This window comes from Molothrus ater, chromosome 12 (assembly GCF_012460135.2).
Source record: "Molothrus ater isolate BHLD 08-10-18 breed brown headed cowbird chromosome 12, BPBGC_Mater_1.1, whole genome shotgun sequence".
NCBI classification, from domain to species: domain Eukaryota; kingdom Metazoa; phylum Chordata; class Aves; order Passeriformes; family Icteridae; genus Molothrus; species Molothrus ater.
Genome location: NC_050489.2, coordinates 19,329,924 through 19,345,884, shown reverse-complemented (window position 1 = coordinate 19,345,884; position 15,961 = coordinate 19,329,924). Strand labels below are relative to the sequence as shown.

General features: G+C 47.2%; 1 protein-coding gene across 1 annotated transcript in view; it reads right to left on the bottom strand.

Annotated features, from left to right (window-relative positions):
- The window catches only part of BANP (BTG3 associated nuclear protein), a 112,834-nt gene extending 97,967 nt beyond the window's left edge, over nt 1-14,867 (bottom strand). The window contains exons 1-4 of the mRNA XM_036390682.2: nt 14,796-14,867; nt 3,960-4,101; nt 3,042-3,136; nt 1,651-1,850 (exon numbers count right to left, since the gene is read on the bottom strand). Of these exons, the coding sequence (XP_036246575.1) occupies nt 1,651-1,850; nt 3,042-3,136; nt 3,960-4,029 (365 nt within the window). The 5' untranslated portion in view covers nt 4,030-4,101; nt 14,796-14,867. The remainder of the gene's footprint in view (nt 1-1,650; nt 1,851-3,041; nt 3,137-3,959; nt 4,102-14,795) is intronic.
- Between the last annotated feature and the right edge of the window lie 1,094 nt (nt 14,868-15,961).

Below are 15,961 nucleotides of genomic sequence, written 5' to 3'. Positions count from 1 at the left end.
TGAAAATCCCTATCCCAAACTTATGGGAAGCTCTGCCTTCTGTGATGGATGGGGAAGAGGGAAGGATACAGAGCTGGTATCATGGAACAGCCTTTAATTGGAAACAATCAACAAGTGATAAAGGGATTTATGGATGAAAGACAGGGAATCAGGGAAACATTCTGTCCCTGTGCAAATGGAGTGTCCCCAGTGCCAAGTTCAACACATCCAGCCCTATTTTCTCTCGAGGCCCAGAGGCCACAGTCAGCTCCAGCACAAAAAGCCCTCAGTGCTCTCCTGGCATCACACCTCTGATAATGTGCAACTTCAGACCAACAGCAACAAATATTTGGGGCAGAGATTCCTGCTTTCTTCAAAACTTCTATCTAAATGATGGTGTCAGACTGGCTGAGGAGCTGTCAGCAAAAATCTGTAACCCAAACCAAAAGATGAAGTACAATCAACAGCCAGGACAGATTTCTGATGGTTGCAGAGATTTAAAAACAAACCAAATCAAACCAAGCAGCTCAAGTCTGACAAATTCCTTCAGAAACTCAAAATAGTACAATTTACAGAGGAAAGCATTCACTGAGCATGAATTAATAGGGTCCCAAAGGGGCTGTGGGTTCCTGAAAAGGTTTCTGAAGCCTCTTTTGCACAAACCACAGCTCGTGCACAAGAACTTGGAGATCTCTAAATTAACGACAAAACATTCAGCCAAGATTTCAAGAAGGCTCTTGAAGAAACAATTATTGAGAAAAGAGTATTTAGCAAAAGCCCTGGTGTAAAACTCTGGTTGCTCTCTCTGTGATCCAAGTCCTTACTGCGTGTACTTTGTGTCTGTTATTACACAGCTCAGCTGTAAGTGATCTTTTCAGTGTATGAAGCCCTCAAAAGCAGAGGTAAAAGCAGACGCAGCACCTGCTTAAAAGAAAAATTAAATGCCTGCACACCTTTGTAATGGAGAGTAAAAAGTAGTTATTCAGAGCAGTATGAAGTGTTTTCCAGCTATAAAAAAATGAAAAAGGAGGAAGAAGTGTTGGAGAAAAGAGTCTTTTGTTAAGCAGATTTCTCTGGCTGGGATCACCTCGATGATAAGATGACAGACACATCAAGATTTAAGTATTTAAAACCACATTAGGGGAGTGAGACACAAAGGGACTGCAGGTCAAGCCTGATCTTTCAGCAAAGTGCATTAGATTATTCAACAGATTTTCCACCTCCAGCTTCTAACTCCAAAAAAGCAGAGATATTTTTCTAGCAGGATTCTTTTGCAAACAAGTTCATAAAACACAGTCCATTGTACTTCTGGTGAAGAGAAGTAAAATGAGAAGCAATTAGAATGATGATGAACTCATTAAGTCAAAACAGCTATAAATAAAAGCAGAGCAAGTCTCAAAAACCTGTCTGAAAGAGCTGCTGAGGCTTTTCCAGGGGATGGATGAAGGAGTCTGGTTTAAGTCAGGATGAAATGTGGGAAGAGCTGCAAACTGTCCCTGGACCAGCATCTGCTTCTGAGTAACATCACAAAACTGCTACAAAAATTACCTTCAAGAAGATAAATGAAACTCTACCTCCACCAGCAGCCTCTTGCCAGCTGCACAGGGAGCAGGAATGTCCAGCTCCTGGATTTGGGGGTCTTTAGGGCAGTGGGCAGTGCTGTGTCCTTACCATCGGACTTTATTGCAGGTCTGGGTGGCGCCCAGCGGGGACCCGGCCACCATGGGCACCTGGATGGGGCTGTGCTGCTTGTTCATGACCAGGTCCAGCTTCTCCTCCAGGGACTTGCAGGTGGCCTCCAGGGCCAGCAGCTTGGCCTCGATGCTGTCCAGCCTCAGGCATATGGTCTGGTTGATGGAGTACAGGAACGACTGCGGAGGGAGGAGAAGAACCCGCAGTGAAAACGCTCCCGCCTCATCCCCACTCCTGAGGAAGCTCCAGACAAACGTGACTGGGAAGCGATCCTAAAGGAACTCACAGCCTGTCTAGTGACAAAATCCACCCCTGATGACATCCAGGAGCGTTTCAGCAGGCTCACATTCTTCCAGATCTTTATTTGGGAGCCAAAAGCAGCCCAGCCAAAGCCATTTTCACCTAAGCACTTTGTCAGGATGATTTCATCCGCTGCAAAATCGTTTCTAATGACTTGCCAAAGCCTTGCAGCCCACATGTGAAAACAAAAGGATTATAAATCTCTGGATGCATCCTCCTGGATAAAGTTAGTAAGTTTTTTTCCTGCCCAAACAGATAAATTGCAGTGGAAATTGTATCAACACAAAAAATCTTGGAGACAATTAATGCCACTCACTTCAGCTTCCTGCTGAACAGCAAATCAAGAAAAGCAAATAAATAAAATCTGTTTTGCTAAGCAATCTTTTTGAAAAGAAAACATATTCCACTTGGGTTCTCCTGGGAAAACAGGCCATTAGAGGGAAGAGCTGCACTCTGTGTGCTTTGCAAACAGCAGCTGTGCCATCTTGTGGCCCTGCAGTCACTGAGCTCCCCAAACCCCTCCTTCACACAGCTCCAGCTCCTGGGATCGCCCCAAAAATACAGAATTACACAGGACAGTGTCTGTGGCACTGAAATACTCATCAGGTACTCACACTCCAGGGCAAAAACCAACCCTAAATCACAGCAGGGTGACTCCTGAGCTCCTGAGCCAGAATTAAATGTGAATTATCTATCAGGATAATGCTGTGAGCTTCAAATAATAACTTCAAACATGCTGAAAGTATCTACAAATTGTAACACAAATACATCCTCAAGTTCATCTCTTTTTGGTCAATTTCATTTACTTTATCAAAAAATGTCCCAATACTGAAGTTTTGGGGCAATTAATTCTGGTGATGTTTTACATTACATCTGAAATTCTTGCTACTAATTCTACACTGGAAAATTAGACAATTATCCAGATTTTTAAATTTGTGCCTAAAAATGCACAAGTATCTAGCAGAGTAATTCCAGTATTAAGTATAAACAGTTTATTTTACATTCTTGTAATAACTTCCCCTAAACTGAATAGGCATTAAACTGAAACCCAGGAAAGGACATGAAATAACCTTAATAGAGGGATCCTGGCAGTTGATTTCTATCCTCTGACGTTTCAGGGCAGGCTCCACATCATCATCTGCCACTTCATGGTTCTCCAACACAACTGCAAAGGAAACAAGAAGCTTTTTGTATTGCCAGAGTTTAGAGCCTGAGACAAGCTCAAATTAAAAATACAGTAAGTGGAGAAAACAAAAGCCTGTACATTTAATTAAGATATTTAATGTGCTCTTTGACACTTGCTTGGGGTTTCTCTCAAATCTCTGACAGTGGTGATGGGACCAGGTTTGAGTTCCTCTACCAAGCAAAGACTTTTGAAGGACTGGCAGGTCTCAGTTTCTCCTCCAACTCTTTGGGACCATTTCTGAGTGACTTTTTCATTTTGTATCAGAAAAGCAATTTTTGGCCTGTGTCTCTCGTTTCCATTACTGCTCTTACTTGCAATAGCCACAGAGGACCAACATCTCAATAGATTTTCACTCAGGAAGTCAATTTCTGAGCAAGTGATATCCAAATATTTGCTTTCAGAAGTGTTTTTCTATTTGACTGTCCAAAGAATTTTAATAATGGATGAGACAAAGTGTCTTACACATAAAACAATTCCTAATGGATGGGGAACAGTTCCCATTGGAGGAAAAGCCTAAACCATGGAGAAAAACAAGACTGCAGCAATATTTCATTGTTTTGGGGGTTAGTCTACTCCTCCACAAAAAACACAAAAACCAAACAGGCAATAAAGCCTTTAAGAGAAAAGTGAAATAAATAAAATAATCTGATCAAAAGGGTTTGGAGGTACACAAGTGAAGCTCTGGAAATCATGGGACATGGGCTTCAAAAGCACCTTTTGGAATGAAACCCTGGTTGGTATTTTACAGAAAAGCTCAGCAGTGACTTCCAGTTCATGGGCACTGCTGGAAATCTCTTCCTACCTGGATTATCAGGAGTCAGGTCCTCCACAGCAATCTGAACCACATCAGCCAAATCCTGCTCTGACATCATTCAGAACCTGCAGCAAAACCCCTCAGGCACCACTGCAGCTCCCCAGGGCAGAGCTGGCCCAGGCATGCACTCCTGCAAAACAGCAGCAAGGACAGGGTTAATATTTGTGAAACAGCTCAGGCAGCATCAACACCTGCAGCTGTTCATTCTCCTTTTATCAAAAATTCAGAGAAATGACCAAGCTACAAAGGGATTTTCCAGTGGCATCCACAGTTCAGCTCCTGCAGGAGGAACCTCCCTGCCCCAGGGCTGAGGCAGGAGCTGAAGCTTTCCTTGCTCTTCGCTGCACATTCCCAGGGAGAGGGAGAACTTTCAGGTTCACACTCTCAAAGCTCACAAAGCTCCCATCCACACCAGGTTTGCAAGAACTGCAAATTCTGAATCTTAACAGGCCTCTAAAATCTTCCTAAACTCAGTGAGAACCAGGAGTTTCCTCACACCTTGTTACAACTAAAGTAAAACTTGACTTTTTTCTTCAGGATGAACTTGCCTGGTTTTTCTACGGCTCAGTTCTGATGAAACCTTTTTCAGGATATGGTCCTGATTTTAAAGTCAAAATATTTCTCAGCCTTGCTGCCCTGGAATTCTCAGTCCAGGTTATTTATTAGTGTTTTAAGAGAAACCTTCAACCTGTAAAATTGAAATAAAATCACTGCAATCTCTCCTAGCTGTGCTTTCTCCCATTTTACAAAGGGCTAGACAACAAATACCAAGAGATCAGTGGATTTTTTTTTTCCTCTTTTAACCTAGAGTAATAAACACTGAAGAGATAAATGGAGATTTACTGATGGAAATGATAATTCATCCATTAACACGGACATGGAATCAAATCCAACTATGTACAACGATTTTCCTCTCCCACTTGAGCCCAAGAAATCCATCAGGCCAGACGTGGAGAGGATACATTTTTAGGAGAGCAACAAAACCTAGAGAAGGATTCTGAGGAGGCCTCCCCACATCTCCCAACTGTTTACCCAAAATACCAGCACTGCCAGCACTGAGTCACTTGAAATTCTGCTCATGGTGAAAGACTTTTGGGCCAGCACAGAGTGTGGCAGCAAGCCCAAAAACCCTGGCAGTCCTTCCGTGCTCGTGGATGCCATTTTGGCAAGTGAAATTTGCCATTTCTGAGAAGCGCTGGTGCCCAGCCAGGCTGAGCAGAACAAAGCAGCTGTGCTGATCCATCCTGTCACACACGGCCTGCACCAGGAGAGCCCTGCCCTCGGCTTCAGGGGACACATCCACCACTGCAAGCACCAAAAAAGGCCAAATTAGAACAAATTAGAACTGTCAAAAAGCTTCTTATTTGCAGGAGTCACTCTAATTCACTTGGTTATTACAGGACTCACTGATGCTGCACGTATTGCATTGAAACCACTCAGAGCAACAGATTTCTCCTCTGAAGGAATTGCAATAATTGTGTTGCAATTAAATGGTAATAAATGTATAAATCCACTTTAATACTTCACATATCTAGCACAAAAAATCCTGAGTTTGAAGGGACCCACATGGATCATCCAACTCCTGGCCCTGCACAGACAACTCAATGCCTTCAAACTTAAATTTAAAAATCACTAAATTCAATTTTTCTTCAAATTATTTCCTGTTTCCAACACCCATTGTCCACCTCTCACAGGAAACAGGCTGAAATGCTCAACTTCACCTCAGGGATACCCAAATATTCTGTCCCAGAGCCTTTAAACAAGGACACAACCACCAACCTACAGCTGGCAGAGCAGCTACAGCACACACAGAGAAATGTGTGCTCATAACATCAGTATTTATTTCAATTTAAATGAATTTTATTCCAATCTCACTAAGTCAGACACAACTTGGAAAAAATCAACCACAATTCTGCCTTTTCAAAGCCAGGACAAAATTCCCTTCTGCTGCCATCCTGGATCAAAACATAAAGGGGGAAACAAATAAATACAAACAAAATAACAAATGAATTAGGATTAGGAAAGTCCAAGGAAGCTGCAGCCACTGCAGTTCTCACACCTTGAATAACGAGTCCCTCTCCCAGTTTCACCATTTCCATTTCTAACAGTAAATTTTACTGGTGGGATGACCTTGCTTTAGAATCAAGGGGAAAAGCCTGATCAAATTCAACAGGATGAGAGTTAGAGGAGTTTATCAGCTTCCCAAAGCTTCAGTCAACAAATCCAGAGTAACTTTGCCATTATGGTTTCCATGTACTTTACTCAGTGAAGTATTTACCAGTTTTCCTCACGTAAAACACTCTTTTTCTTGAAATTTCCTCTATATTCCCCCTTTTTTCCACCTTCTGTCTGAACCTCTAGCCCCCATTAAATCTAAATTAAGTGTATGTACATTGGCATCGGGCCACCAGTGCTGAACTATTCCCAGGAACAAATTTTCAGTTATAAAAAAGAAATATTAACAGAAAGCCAGGAAGCTGGGGATAAACCACAGCAGGGCCAAGGAACGTGCCCACTTCTCCTCCCCATGAAGCACATGGAAGTTGGATCAACACAGGAATATTTTATGGTCACTTTGCCCCTGTCTGGGAGAGGGGATGGGGAGGAAGGTTTTACCAGGCAGTGGAAAATATTGCATTAAAGGAGTTCCTGGCCAGCCAGGCTCACACCAATTCCAGCCCAGGGCTTTTGGTGGATCTATGCTGCACTTTTGGATTCTCCCAGAGAATTTCAGGGGCTCCTCCAACTCTAAAAGTGAGGAACAGGTTATGGTGTGTCCTGGAGGGATTTCCTCCCCCCTCCACTCCCAATTCCTTGGGTGCCTCCAAAGGGGCCAGCCTGAATCCATGAGGTTCCACAGGGCCCTTGGGTCACAACAACCCCTGGAACTCCAGGCTGGAAAGCTGGGAAGGGACTGGGGCTGAACAGGAGCCCAGGTGTGCCAGAGGCCACTGGCACCTGGCTGGCACCAGGGCAGGGACTGTCCCCAGGGCAGGGACTGTCCCCTGCGCTGGGCACGGCTGAGGCCACACCTGGGGCTCTGGTCAGGTTTGGGCCCCTCCAGAACAGACACTGAGGGGCTGGAGTGTGTCCAGGGAGGGGAATGGAGCTGGGAAAGGGCTGGAGAATCCTGAGGGAGCTGGGAAAGGGAATGGAGAATCCTGAGGGAGCTGGGAAGGGAATGGAGAATCCTGAGGGAGCTGGGAAGGGGCTCAGGAGGATCCTGAGGGGGCTCAGCCTGGAGCAAAGGAGGCTCGGGGGGCCCTCCTGGCTCTGCACAGCTCCTGCCAGGAGGGAACAGGGGACAGGAACAGGGACAGGAGCAGAGGGAACGGCCTCAGGCTGGGCCAGGGCAGGCTCAGGTTGGACATCAGCAGGAATTTCCCCATGGAAAGGGGGGTCAGGGATTGGAACTGCCCAGGCAGGGTTGCAGTGCCCATCCCTGGAGGTGTCCCAGCAATTCCTGAGGTGGCACTCGGTGCTCTGGGCTGGGGACAAGGTGGGGATGGGGCACAGCTGATCCCAGAGCTCCTTCCACCCTCAGTAACCAATTCTGGGAAATCCCAGGTTCCCCAAACATTTTAACCCCTCAGAGCTCCTACAGCCCATTACCAGAGCAGCTCTTCCACTACCCCACCTTTCCCCACCCCAGGCCAGACCCCACTTTGTTCCTCTGATTCAATAATCCCAGCAGACACCTGCTGGATAAATGAAACTACGACTAAAAATAATCTCATTTTCCCTTAAAAATGGGAGCAAAAAGCCTTGAGTATCCCCATAAGCACTTGCCTGGAAGTGGCTCCAGTACTGGAATACTCAAAAAAAAAAACCTCATCACAGACAACTAAAGATATAAATTTAAAGCTGATTAGATAAATTACATTAAATATCTCTGCCAATACTCTTACTCAGAATTGATACACTTAACACAGAATTCAATCAGCCTTTGTTTAATTAAGTAAATTAATATTTGTAAGCAACTAAATTAAATTCACCTGAATTCCAGATTAGCTTTTCCACACACAAGTTTAATGTAATTTAATTAATCTATTTTAAAACATTAATTCTGAATAATTCTTCTGAGCAGTCCCTTGTAAACAAAGCTATTTACTGAAATATCTGATGGCTTTCCCTGGTCACGGGGCAGCATTCCAAAGTGGATAATCAAACCCATCCAATGCCTTGTTAACAAAGGAGAACATGCACAAACCAGAAACCTTCTCTCATATTAATTAGCAAGGGTAAACATCATCTTTTAAAAAACCCAAACACATTCCAAAGCTCTGCTTGGAGTGTGGAATTGCACTGCTCTGGCTGGAGCAGCTGAGCTCTCTTGGACATTTCCCAGTGCTATTGATAAATGAAAATCATCCCCCAGATTCCAACTTGCACTGTGGCAAATGTTGCTGCTGCTTGTGTGGGAAAAGCTGGGAAATGCCATTTCCCTCTGCCCAGCCCCAGAGCCTCAAATGTTCTTCCTCTTCTTCATTCCACTCTTCCCTCTTATCGATTAAAGGCACTGCTCAAAAATGGAATTTCTGTTCCAAAAATCTGTATCCAACCACACTTGGAATCATGGAATTGCTGGGGTGAGAATGGGCATTGAGGCTCATCCCATTCCAGCCCAGGGACACCTCTCAGTGTCCCAGGCTGCTCCCAGCCCTGTCCAGCCTGGCCTTGGGCACTGCCAGGGATCCAGGGGCAGCCCCAGCTGCTCTGGGAAATCACCCCAGGGCCTCAGCACCCTCATTCCTTCCCCATATCCCATCTGTCCTTGTCCGTGGAAAACCATTCCCCTCAAATGAATTTAATTCATTAACTGAGCGCATTTTTCTAAGCCAAAGGTCCTTATCCTGCAAAAACTCTGATTTAGTGAGACTTCCCAAGGTTTTCCACAGCAGGTGAACATAAAGCCCAGCCCAGTGACAGGAATGAAGCCAGCACAGGCCAGGGCTGATCTCCAGGAGCAGAGGAATGACCTCAAACTGCACAGGGATTATGGTATAAACATCATCCACGCTCTCCAGGGAAGATGCAGAGGACAAAATACTCATTAATTTGGTTTTTATTTAAATCCCTGAGGTCTCATCCCTGCAGGGAAATAGCCCAGAGGGGCACTGAGCTATCTCTGGGCACGGAATTATCCCCTCTTAACTGCACCTGGGAAGCAAACTACAGGATCCCAGCAAAGCAGCAGCCCAAGAACAGGATAGGACTGGCCCTGGGAAGGTCTCCAGGAACAAGAATCCCCCTCTGGAGACTCCAAACCCCTGGCACAGCTGGGACCCCTCTGGAGGGTCCTGGGGAACAACCTCTGGAGCAGCTCCAAGGGCACAGCTGGGAATGTTGGGATAATTCCACACATGAAGTTATTCCCAGGAGCTACAAAGCTCAGACACAACAATTCTCATTTCAGTCTCTCTGTGACTTGCAGCAATTCTCTAACCCAGAGCCTGGCTTTTCCTCCATGATAAAATCACCTTGGTTGGCAGCTGGAACGGAACCTTCCTGCACCAATCCCCAATTCCCAAAAAAGCCACAGCAGTGCAAATGGAACACAATAAAAAGCAACAATTTAAGAGCATGCAGGGCTCAAAGCACCATAAATCCAAGAGCCTCCTCTGAGCCCCAGCTCTCTGCAGCCCATCTCAATGTGAATTAAAACTCATTTTTAGGAGGAAGAGATCAGATTTACACTTCCTTCTTACTACCCGAAAGTACAAATGAGAATAATTTTTCTTAGCATCTGTTTGGCTGTCACCCTTATCCTCAATCCACCTTAAAAGGCAAGGAAAAACATTGTGTTTCAATTAAATTTCATAGTGAAACCACACAAACATTTCAGTTTAACAGCTTAAAAATGAGTGAAATAGTAGACAAGCAGATTTGATTCAGCCAAAGATCAGGAAAAATGTCTGTTTTCCCAAAAAAAATGATAGAAATATTCCCTATCTGGGAAAACCAGGACACCAGCCACAACATTCTGGAGATGGATATATCAAAGAAATATCACTCACAGAGGTAATATGGTGATGGACTCCAGTGCAAGTGGTAAAATTCAGCTAGCAACCAAAAAAAGGAAATGGTTGCTCCAGGAATAAAGGAGCTGGAAGCTGTGGAGTAGAAAACCTCCCAGGGAGGCAGAAATTCTCAAAAATTACCACGAAAGCTCCCATTATTACTTTTGGTTTATTGTTTTGCCTTCAGAAATATTTGCTTTTTAGGTTTGGGTTTTTTTGTTTTTTTTTGTTCCACCTGGTACAAAGCCCTGTTTTGCTTGGATGTCTTTTCCCAACTCTTCTAAGCCTGGCACCAAATCCTAACCCAACACCCAACAAATAACCCAGGAATGCCTTCCCTGCTCCCCAGCGTCCTCGCAGGCCCAGGACTGGCCGTGGGTGGTCGCACGGAGCAGGAATTCCAGCCCCAATTCCCTGTGGATCTTGTACAAACCCCGCTGGCACAGCCCGGCTGGGATTATTCCCCAGGAGCTGGGCAGGAAATGTCCACACGTGGCCCAGCTCTGCTCTCAGGTGCCTGAATTCAATTTACAGCCCTTTAATCCCGCTGAACTCAGCGGCCACCCCCGGGCGAGGAGCTCTAAATGCTTGCAGACTGCAGGCCTGAAGGCAGGGGCTGGAATTCCGGATCCCGGCGGGATTATTCCCGACAGGGATCATTCACACCAGGCACAATTTGTAAGAGTTCGCTGAAAAGCAGCAAATGGGAGAGCAGACCTGCCCAGACAGCAAATCCCGTCCCGTTGTTTTCTTGGTTTCAGCCACTAGATGGAGGATTTTAATTGGGAACAGCTCCAAAAATCCTGTAAGGACTTCCAGGGCAGGTTTAGGTGGAGAGCAGGGGAAGGTTCTTCCCCCTGAGGGTGCTGGGCACTGCCAGAGCTCCACGAGAGGTTGGACAGCGCTGCCAGGGATGCCCAGGGTGGGGATTTGGGGATGGCCTGGACTGGAGGAACCCTATGGGTCCTTCCAGCTCAGGGTATTCCATTATGCCAGGAAATTCAAACTTCCAGGATTAGTTTCATCCACCTTCCACCACCTCAGGGGCAGCCACAATTCCCTGGGAACCTGTGCCAGGGCTCCCCACCCACAGGGAGGAATTCATTCCCAATATTCCACTTATCCCTCTTCTCTAGGGCCATTCTCTCTTGGCCTGCCAGCTTACCTTTAGCAACAAGAGAGAATAATAGTAATAATTATTTATAGTTTTTTCTCGTTTTTTCCTAATATGTGCACTGCTAGTCCTCAATACACTGGAAAATGTTTCTGATCCAGCAATTCCAAAGGAGACAAGAACAGCCCCCAGTGCTGGCACAGGCTGCTGCTACTACAAAAAAGCAGGAAAGCCAACATCAAATACAACCTGCTCACTCCAAAGTCTTCTAATGGATTTTCCTGCTGCAGGCATCAAGGAAAAAAACCTTTCCAGCTGCCAAACCAGACCTTGCACTGCTGTATAACAGAGAGATAGCAGGAGGTTCAAATTCTTGCCAAAAAAAAAAATAATGAAGAGCATCATTTCAGTAGGAGAACACGAATTGAGCAGTTTTTCAAAAACTGAGTTATTTTCATAGGATTATTGAGGGTGAAAAAGAGCTCTGGGATCGTGGAGTTCACCCTGTGCCCCATCCCCACCTTGTCCCCAGCCCAGAGCACCGAGTGCCACCTCAGGAATTGCTGGGACACCTCCAGGGATGGGCACTGCAACCCTGCCTGGGCAGTTCCAATCCCTGACCCCCCTTTCCACGGGGAAATTCCTGCTCATGTCCGACCTGAGCCTGTTCCCTCTGCTCCTGTCCCTGGAGCACAGCCCAACCTCCCATCCTGCCTCCAAATTTTGAATTTTCATTTACACCGCCTGATCCTGGCTTGGCAGCTCCCCTCCCTGTAGTGAAAAGAAAATTCCCAGCTAAATTCAGCTTTAAGCTCCCCAGAGTTTCAGTTCAGGGGGTGCTAGAGAAGATCAGGTTGGTCTGTCTATACCTGAGCAGCAGAGATGGGAACTCCCCACTGCCATCAACTCCCTCCATTCTTCTCCATGGTAAAACTCAGATTTTCAGAGGTTTGAACTGAATATATTCTTCCCTAAAGTGCTCTAAAGTCAGGGGTTACAAACAGGAAGCAACATCAAATGATTCTGTTCAACAGACACCGCCACAAATTATTTTATTTCAAGTCCCACATACCAAGGGTGTGATGAAGTTAAACCTTTTGTATGTTTTTCAGTCTAACTGGTTGCAAAATTCACTATTTTCCAGCACCTTTAAAAACCTAAACCTGCAAGGAAACAAGTGGTTTATGTGACTGTGAAGACATTTTATTCCTTTTATTTTACTTGGGAAAGAAAAAAAAAAAGGTGATTAGCCTCTCAATGATATGGATAAGAAAGCAAATAAGGTTATTTCAACTGTCAGTAACCAAATATGGAGTTTCAATCTAAAGGAAATCAACCTGTGACCAAAATTTTATTGGCAAAGTTCTGCATACAAAGACATTTTGTGGTTCTAAATCCAACCTGGCTATGCTCTGTCTCCTCCTACTAGTGGCTCAATCCCAGCAACTCCAATTGCAAGGAAAGAGATGAAAACCCTGGAATTCTGACACAATGGAGGAAAACCCTGGAATTCTGACACAATGAAGGAAAACCCTGGAATTCTGACACAATGGAGGAAAACCCTGGAATTCTGACACAATGAAGGAAAACTCTGGAATTCTGGCACAATAAAGCTGTGTGTTGTTCCTGCACCTACAAAGCTTTACAAGATGAGGGGGAAGCTCAAGAGAAAACCAGAGGCAGACTCAAGTCCTGGCAAACAGGAGCCTCTCCCTGGAATTCCCTGGGTGTGAATCCCTTGGACACCCCAACTCCTTCCCAAGCCAAGGTAAATCTACAATCAGCAGCTCTGAGCTGTGACTAAAACTCATTTTCCTCACCTGATTGCCCAAAATTCCAGAGAAAGGATGGTAAAAGCAGCACAGGCAGGAAAGGAGCCCTTTTCCAAACTTATTTCTTGGAGCAGGTGCCTCTGGAAGCTGCAGCTGTGAGCATTGCTAATTAGCACCAGGCCCTTAATGGTTTTATTAAATGACTCTGGATGTTATTAATCAATTAGTTCTTTAAAGCAACCTTAATTAACACCTGCTCTGGAACCACACAACTTTCACATGGCTGGGTGACTCAGACAGAAAACCCGCTGTAGGAGAGATGATAAATTGAAAAAACAAAGTTCTAAAATGTTTGTGGCCTCTGGAGAAGATGGGATGTTTCCCAAAACCAACCTCTATCTTTTTATTCTCTCAATAAATTAATTAATCTTTCTTCCTAATATCTATTACTGAAAAGGGAACTACTTCCATTTATTGATGGGAAAATTTGCTCAGTTTCAGAATCAAAGTCTTGTTATGCTGGTGCATTTCCATAAATAACTACTTAATATATACATAAATATATATACAAAAACTTCCAAACAGAGAAAACCCTCTGGTTCAAGAGCCACTACTATGAAATTCTGACACTTTTTTGTTTGATATTTTAAAATCTTGGTTGAAATATTTAAAGTTATAAAAATATCAGGTTTGCCTCTTGATATCTTGGTATCTATAGGGCACCACACCTCAGGTAACCTCACACAGAAGGCAAGAAAGTACCAAAAATCACTCCAAAATACCACTTTAAAGCTGCTTCCACCAAAGCAATCTCTCAGTTGCTAATAACCCTTGTTTACTTCAAAAAGTCTTCCCTGGAGAGCTCCAAAAATAAACATAAACTATCTGTGCCATAGCAGGATAAAATGACTATATTTGGTGAAGTACACAACTTGCCACTGTGGATGGATTTAAAAATAAAACAAAAAAAAAAAAAAAAAAGCGGGGGGGGGGGGGGTGGGTGGGGGAGAGAAAAAGGAGTCAACACTTGAATTGCAAATAAGGGTATCGGGATACCGAGTGTGTTGAGAGAATCCTGGAATAGTTTGGGTGGGAAGGGACTTTAAAGCTCATCTCGTTCCACCCATGCCATGGCAGGGACACCTTCCAACATCCCCGGCTGCTGCGAGCCCTGTCCAGCCTGGCCTTGGGCACTGCCAGGGATGCAGGGGCAGCTCCAGGGAAAGCTGTGCCAGAGCCTCAGCACCCGCACAGGGCAGAATTCCGGCTCAGTATCGCATGGAAAGCACTCAATGTCAAACAGCTGGCTGGCATGAAGAGGACACAAAACACCGACCCTGCTATGGGTGTGGAAAACCCTGCCAGGCACTGAATGAGCGCACACGGGGCTGTGCCCGGACCCTGCTGCACCACAGCCCCAAACACATCCCGGGGGGACAGTGGACACCGAGCCCAGCACTGGGGAGCCCGGCAAGGGGTGAGCCCCGGAGCGGAGCGGGAAGAGCCAAACCTTTGGGTGGAAGGGACCTCAAAGCTGATCCCGTTCCAGCCCTGCCATGGCACGGACACCTTCCACCATCCCAGGCTGCTCCGAGCCCTGTCCAGCCTGGCCTTGGGCACTGCCAGGGATCCAGGGGCAGCCCCAGCTTCTCCGGGCACCCCGTGCCGGGGCCTCAGCGCCCTCACCGGGAGGATTTGCTCCCCGATATCGAACCACGGGCGACCCCCATGAGAGCGATGGGGGGAGGCGGAGGGGGGCGCGCGGCCCCCCCGCCTCGGCCGCTCCCTCCCCGCCGGCTCGCGGCCCGGGGAGCGCGGCGGGTGCGCGGTGTGTGCTCGGTGTCCCCGTGCGGGGCCGTGCGGGCGGCCGGGGGGTGGCCGCGTAGCGGAGGCTCCCGCCCGCGGGGCGCCGCGTTACCGTGTGAGGCGGGCGCCGAGTTCTCGTGGTGTTTTGTGCGGCGGCTGCGATAATGGCGTCCTTCCTCGCGAGAGATCCGGCCCGGGGCCCCGCGCCGCGCACGCGCCGCGCCCGTGCGCGCGATGCCCCCGCCCTTCCCCGCCGAGGCGCCGCAGCGGGGACCGGACTACGAGTCCCAGAGGGCAGCGCGCGCGCCCCCGCAGGAGCACGCCGGGACCTGTAGTACGCGCGGGGTGGCGCGGGGCGTGCCGGGAAGTGTAGTCAGGGAGTCACGGAATCACAGGGTCACTGAGGGTGGGAGAGAGCTCCGGGATCACCGAGTCCCACCTGTGATCAATCCCCACATTGTCCCCAGCCCAGAGCACCGAGTGCCACCTCAGGAATTGCTGGGACACCTCCAGGGATGGGCACTGCAACCCTGCCTGGGCAGTTCCAATCCCTGACCCCCCTTTCCATGGGGAAATTCCTGCTGATGTCCGACCTGAGCCTGCCCTGGCCCAGCCTGAGGCCGTTCCCTCTGCTCCTGTCCCTGTTCCCTCCTGGCAGGAGCTGTGCAGAGCCAGGAGGGCCCCCCCGAGCCTCCTTTGCTCCAGGCTGAGCCCCCTCAGCTCCTTCAGGATTTCCCAGCTCCCTCAGGATTCTCCAGTCCCTTCCAAGCTCCGTTCCCTTCCCTGGACACACTCAAGCCCCTCAATGTCTGCACCACTCAGCCAGCAGAGCCGGCAGATGAAACAGGAATCTGCACCTCCAAAATCATTCACACCTTTCCCATCATCTGCTCCTTCCATCAGATTCCTCCCCCCTGACAGCTCCTGGGTTTGGAGCTGGGATGAGCTGGATGTCACTGTGGTGCTGAGGACAGGAATGTCACCGTGCCCACAGCACGCTGAGCAGTGGGAATTTGCTAAATTGGCTCCTCGGCCTCGCTCCTCTGTCACTCCCGTGTGTGCCGTGAGAACAGCAGGGCTGGGCGAAGGTGGGGAACGCACCGTGAACCTGCTGGGGATGATAAAATATGCAAAAAGTCCCCAAAATAGAAGCACGGAGGAAGTGTACGGAAATGGCTCTGAAAGAGGACAAAGATTAGACGATTTTATGTCTTTATATAGCACAGTGCTGCCCAATAAAGACCAACCACACTTCACTTTTCAGCTTCACTGTAGCCA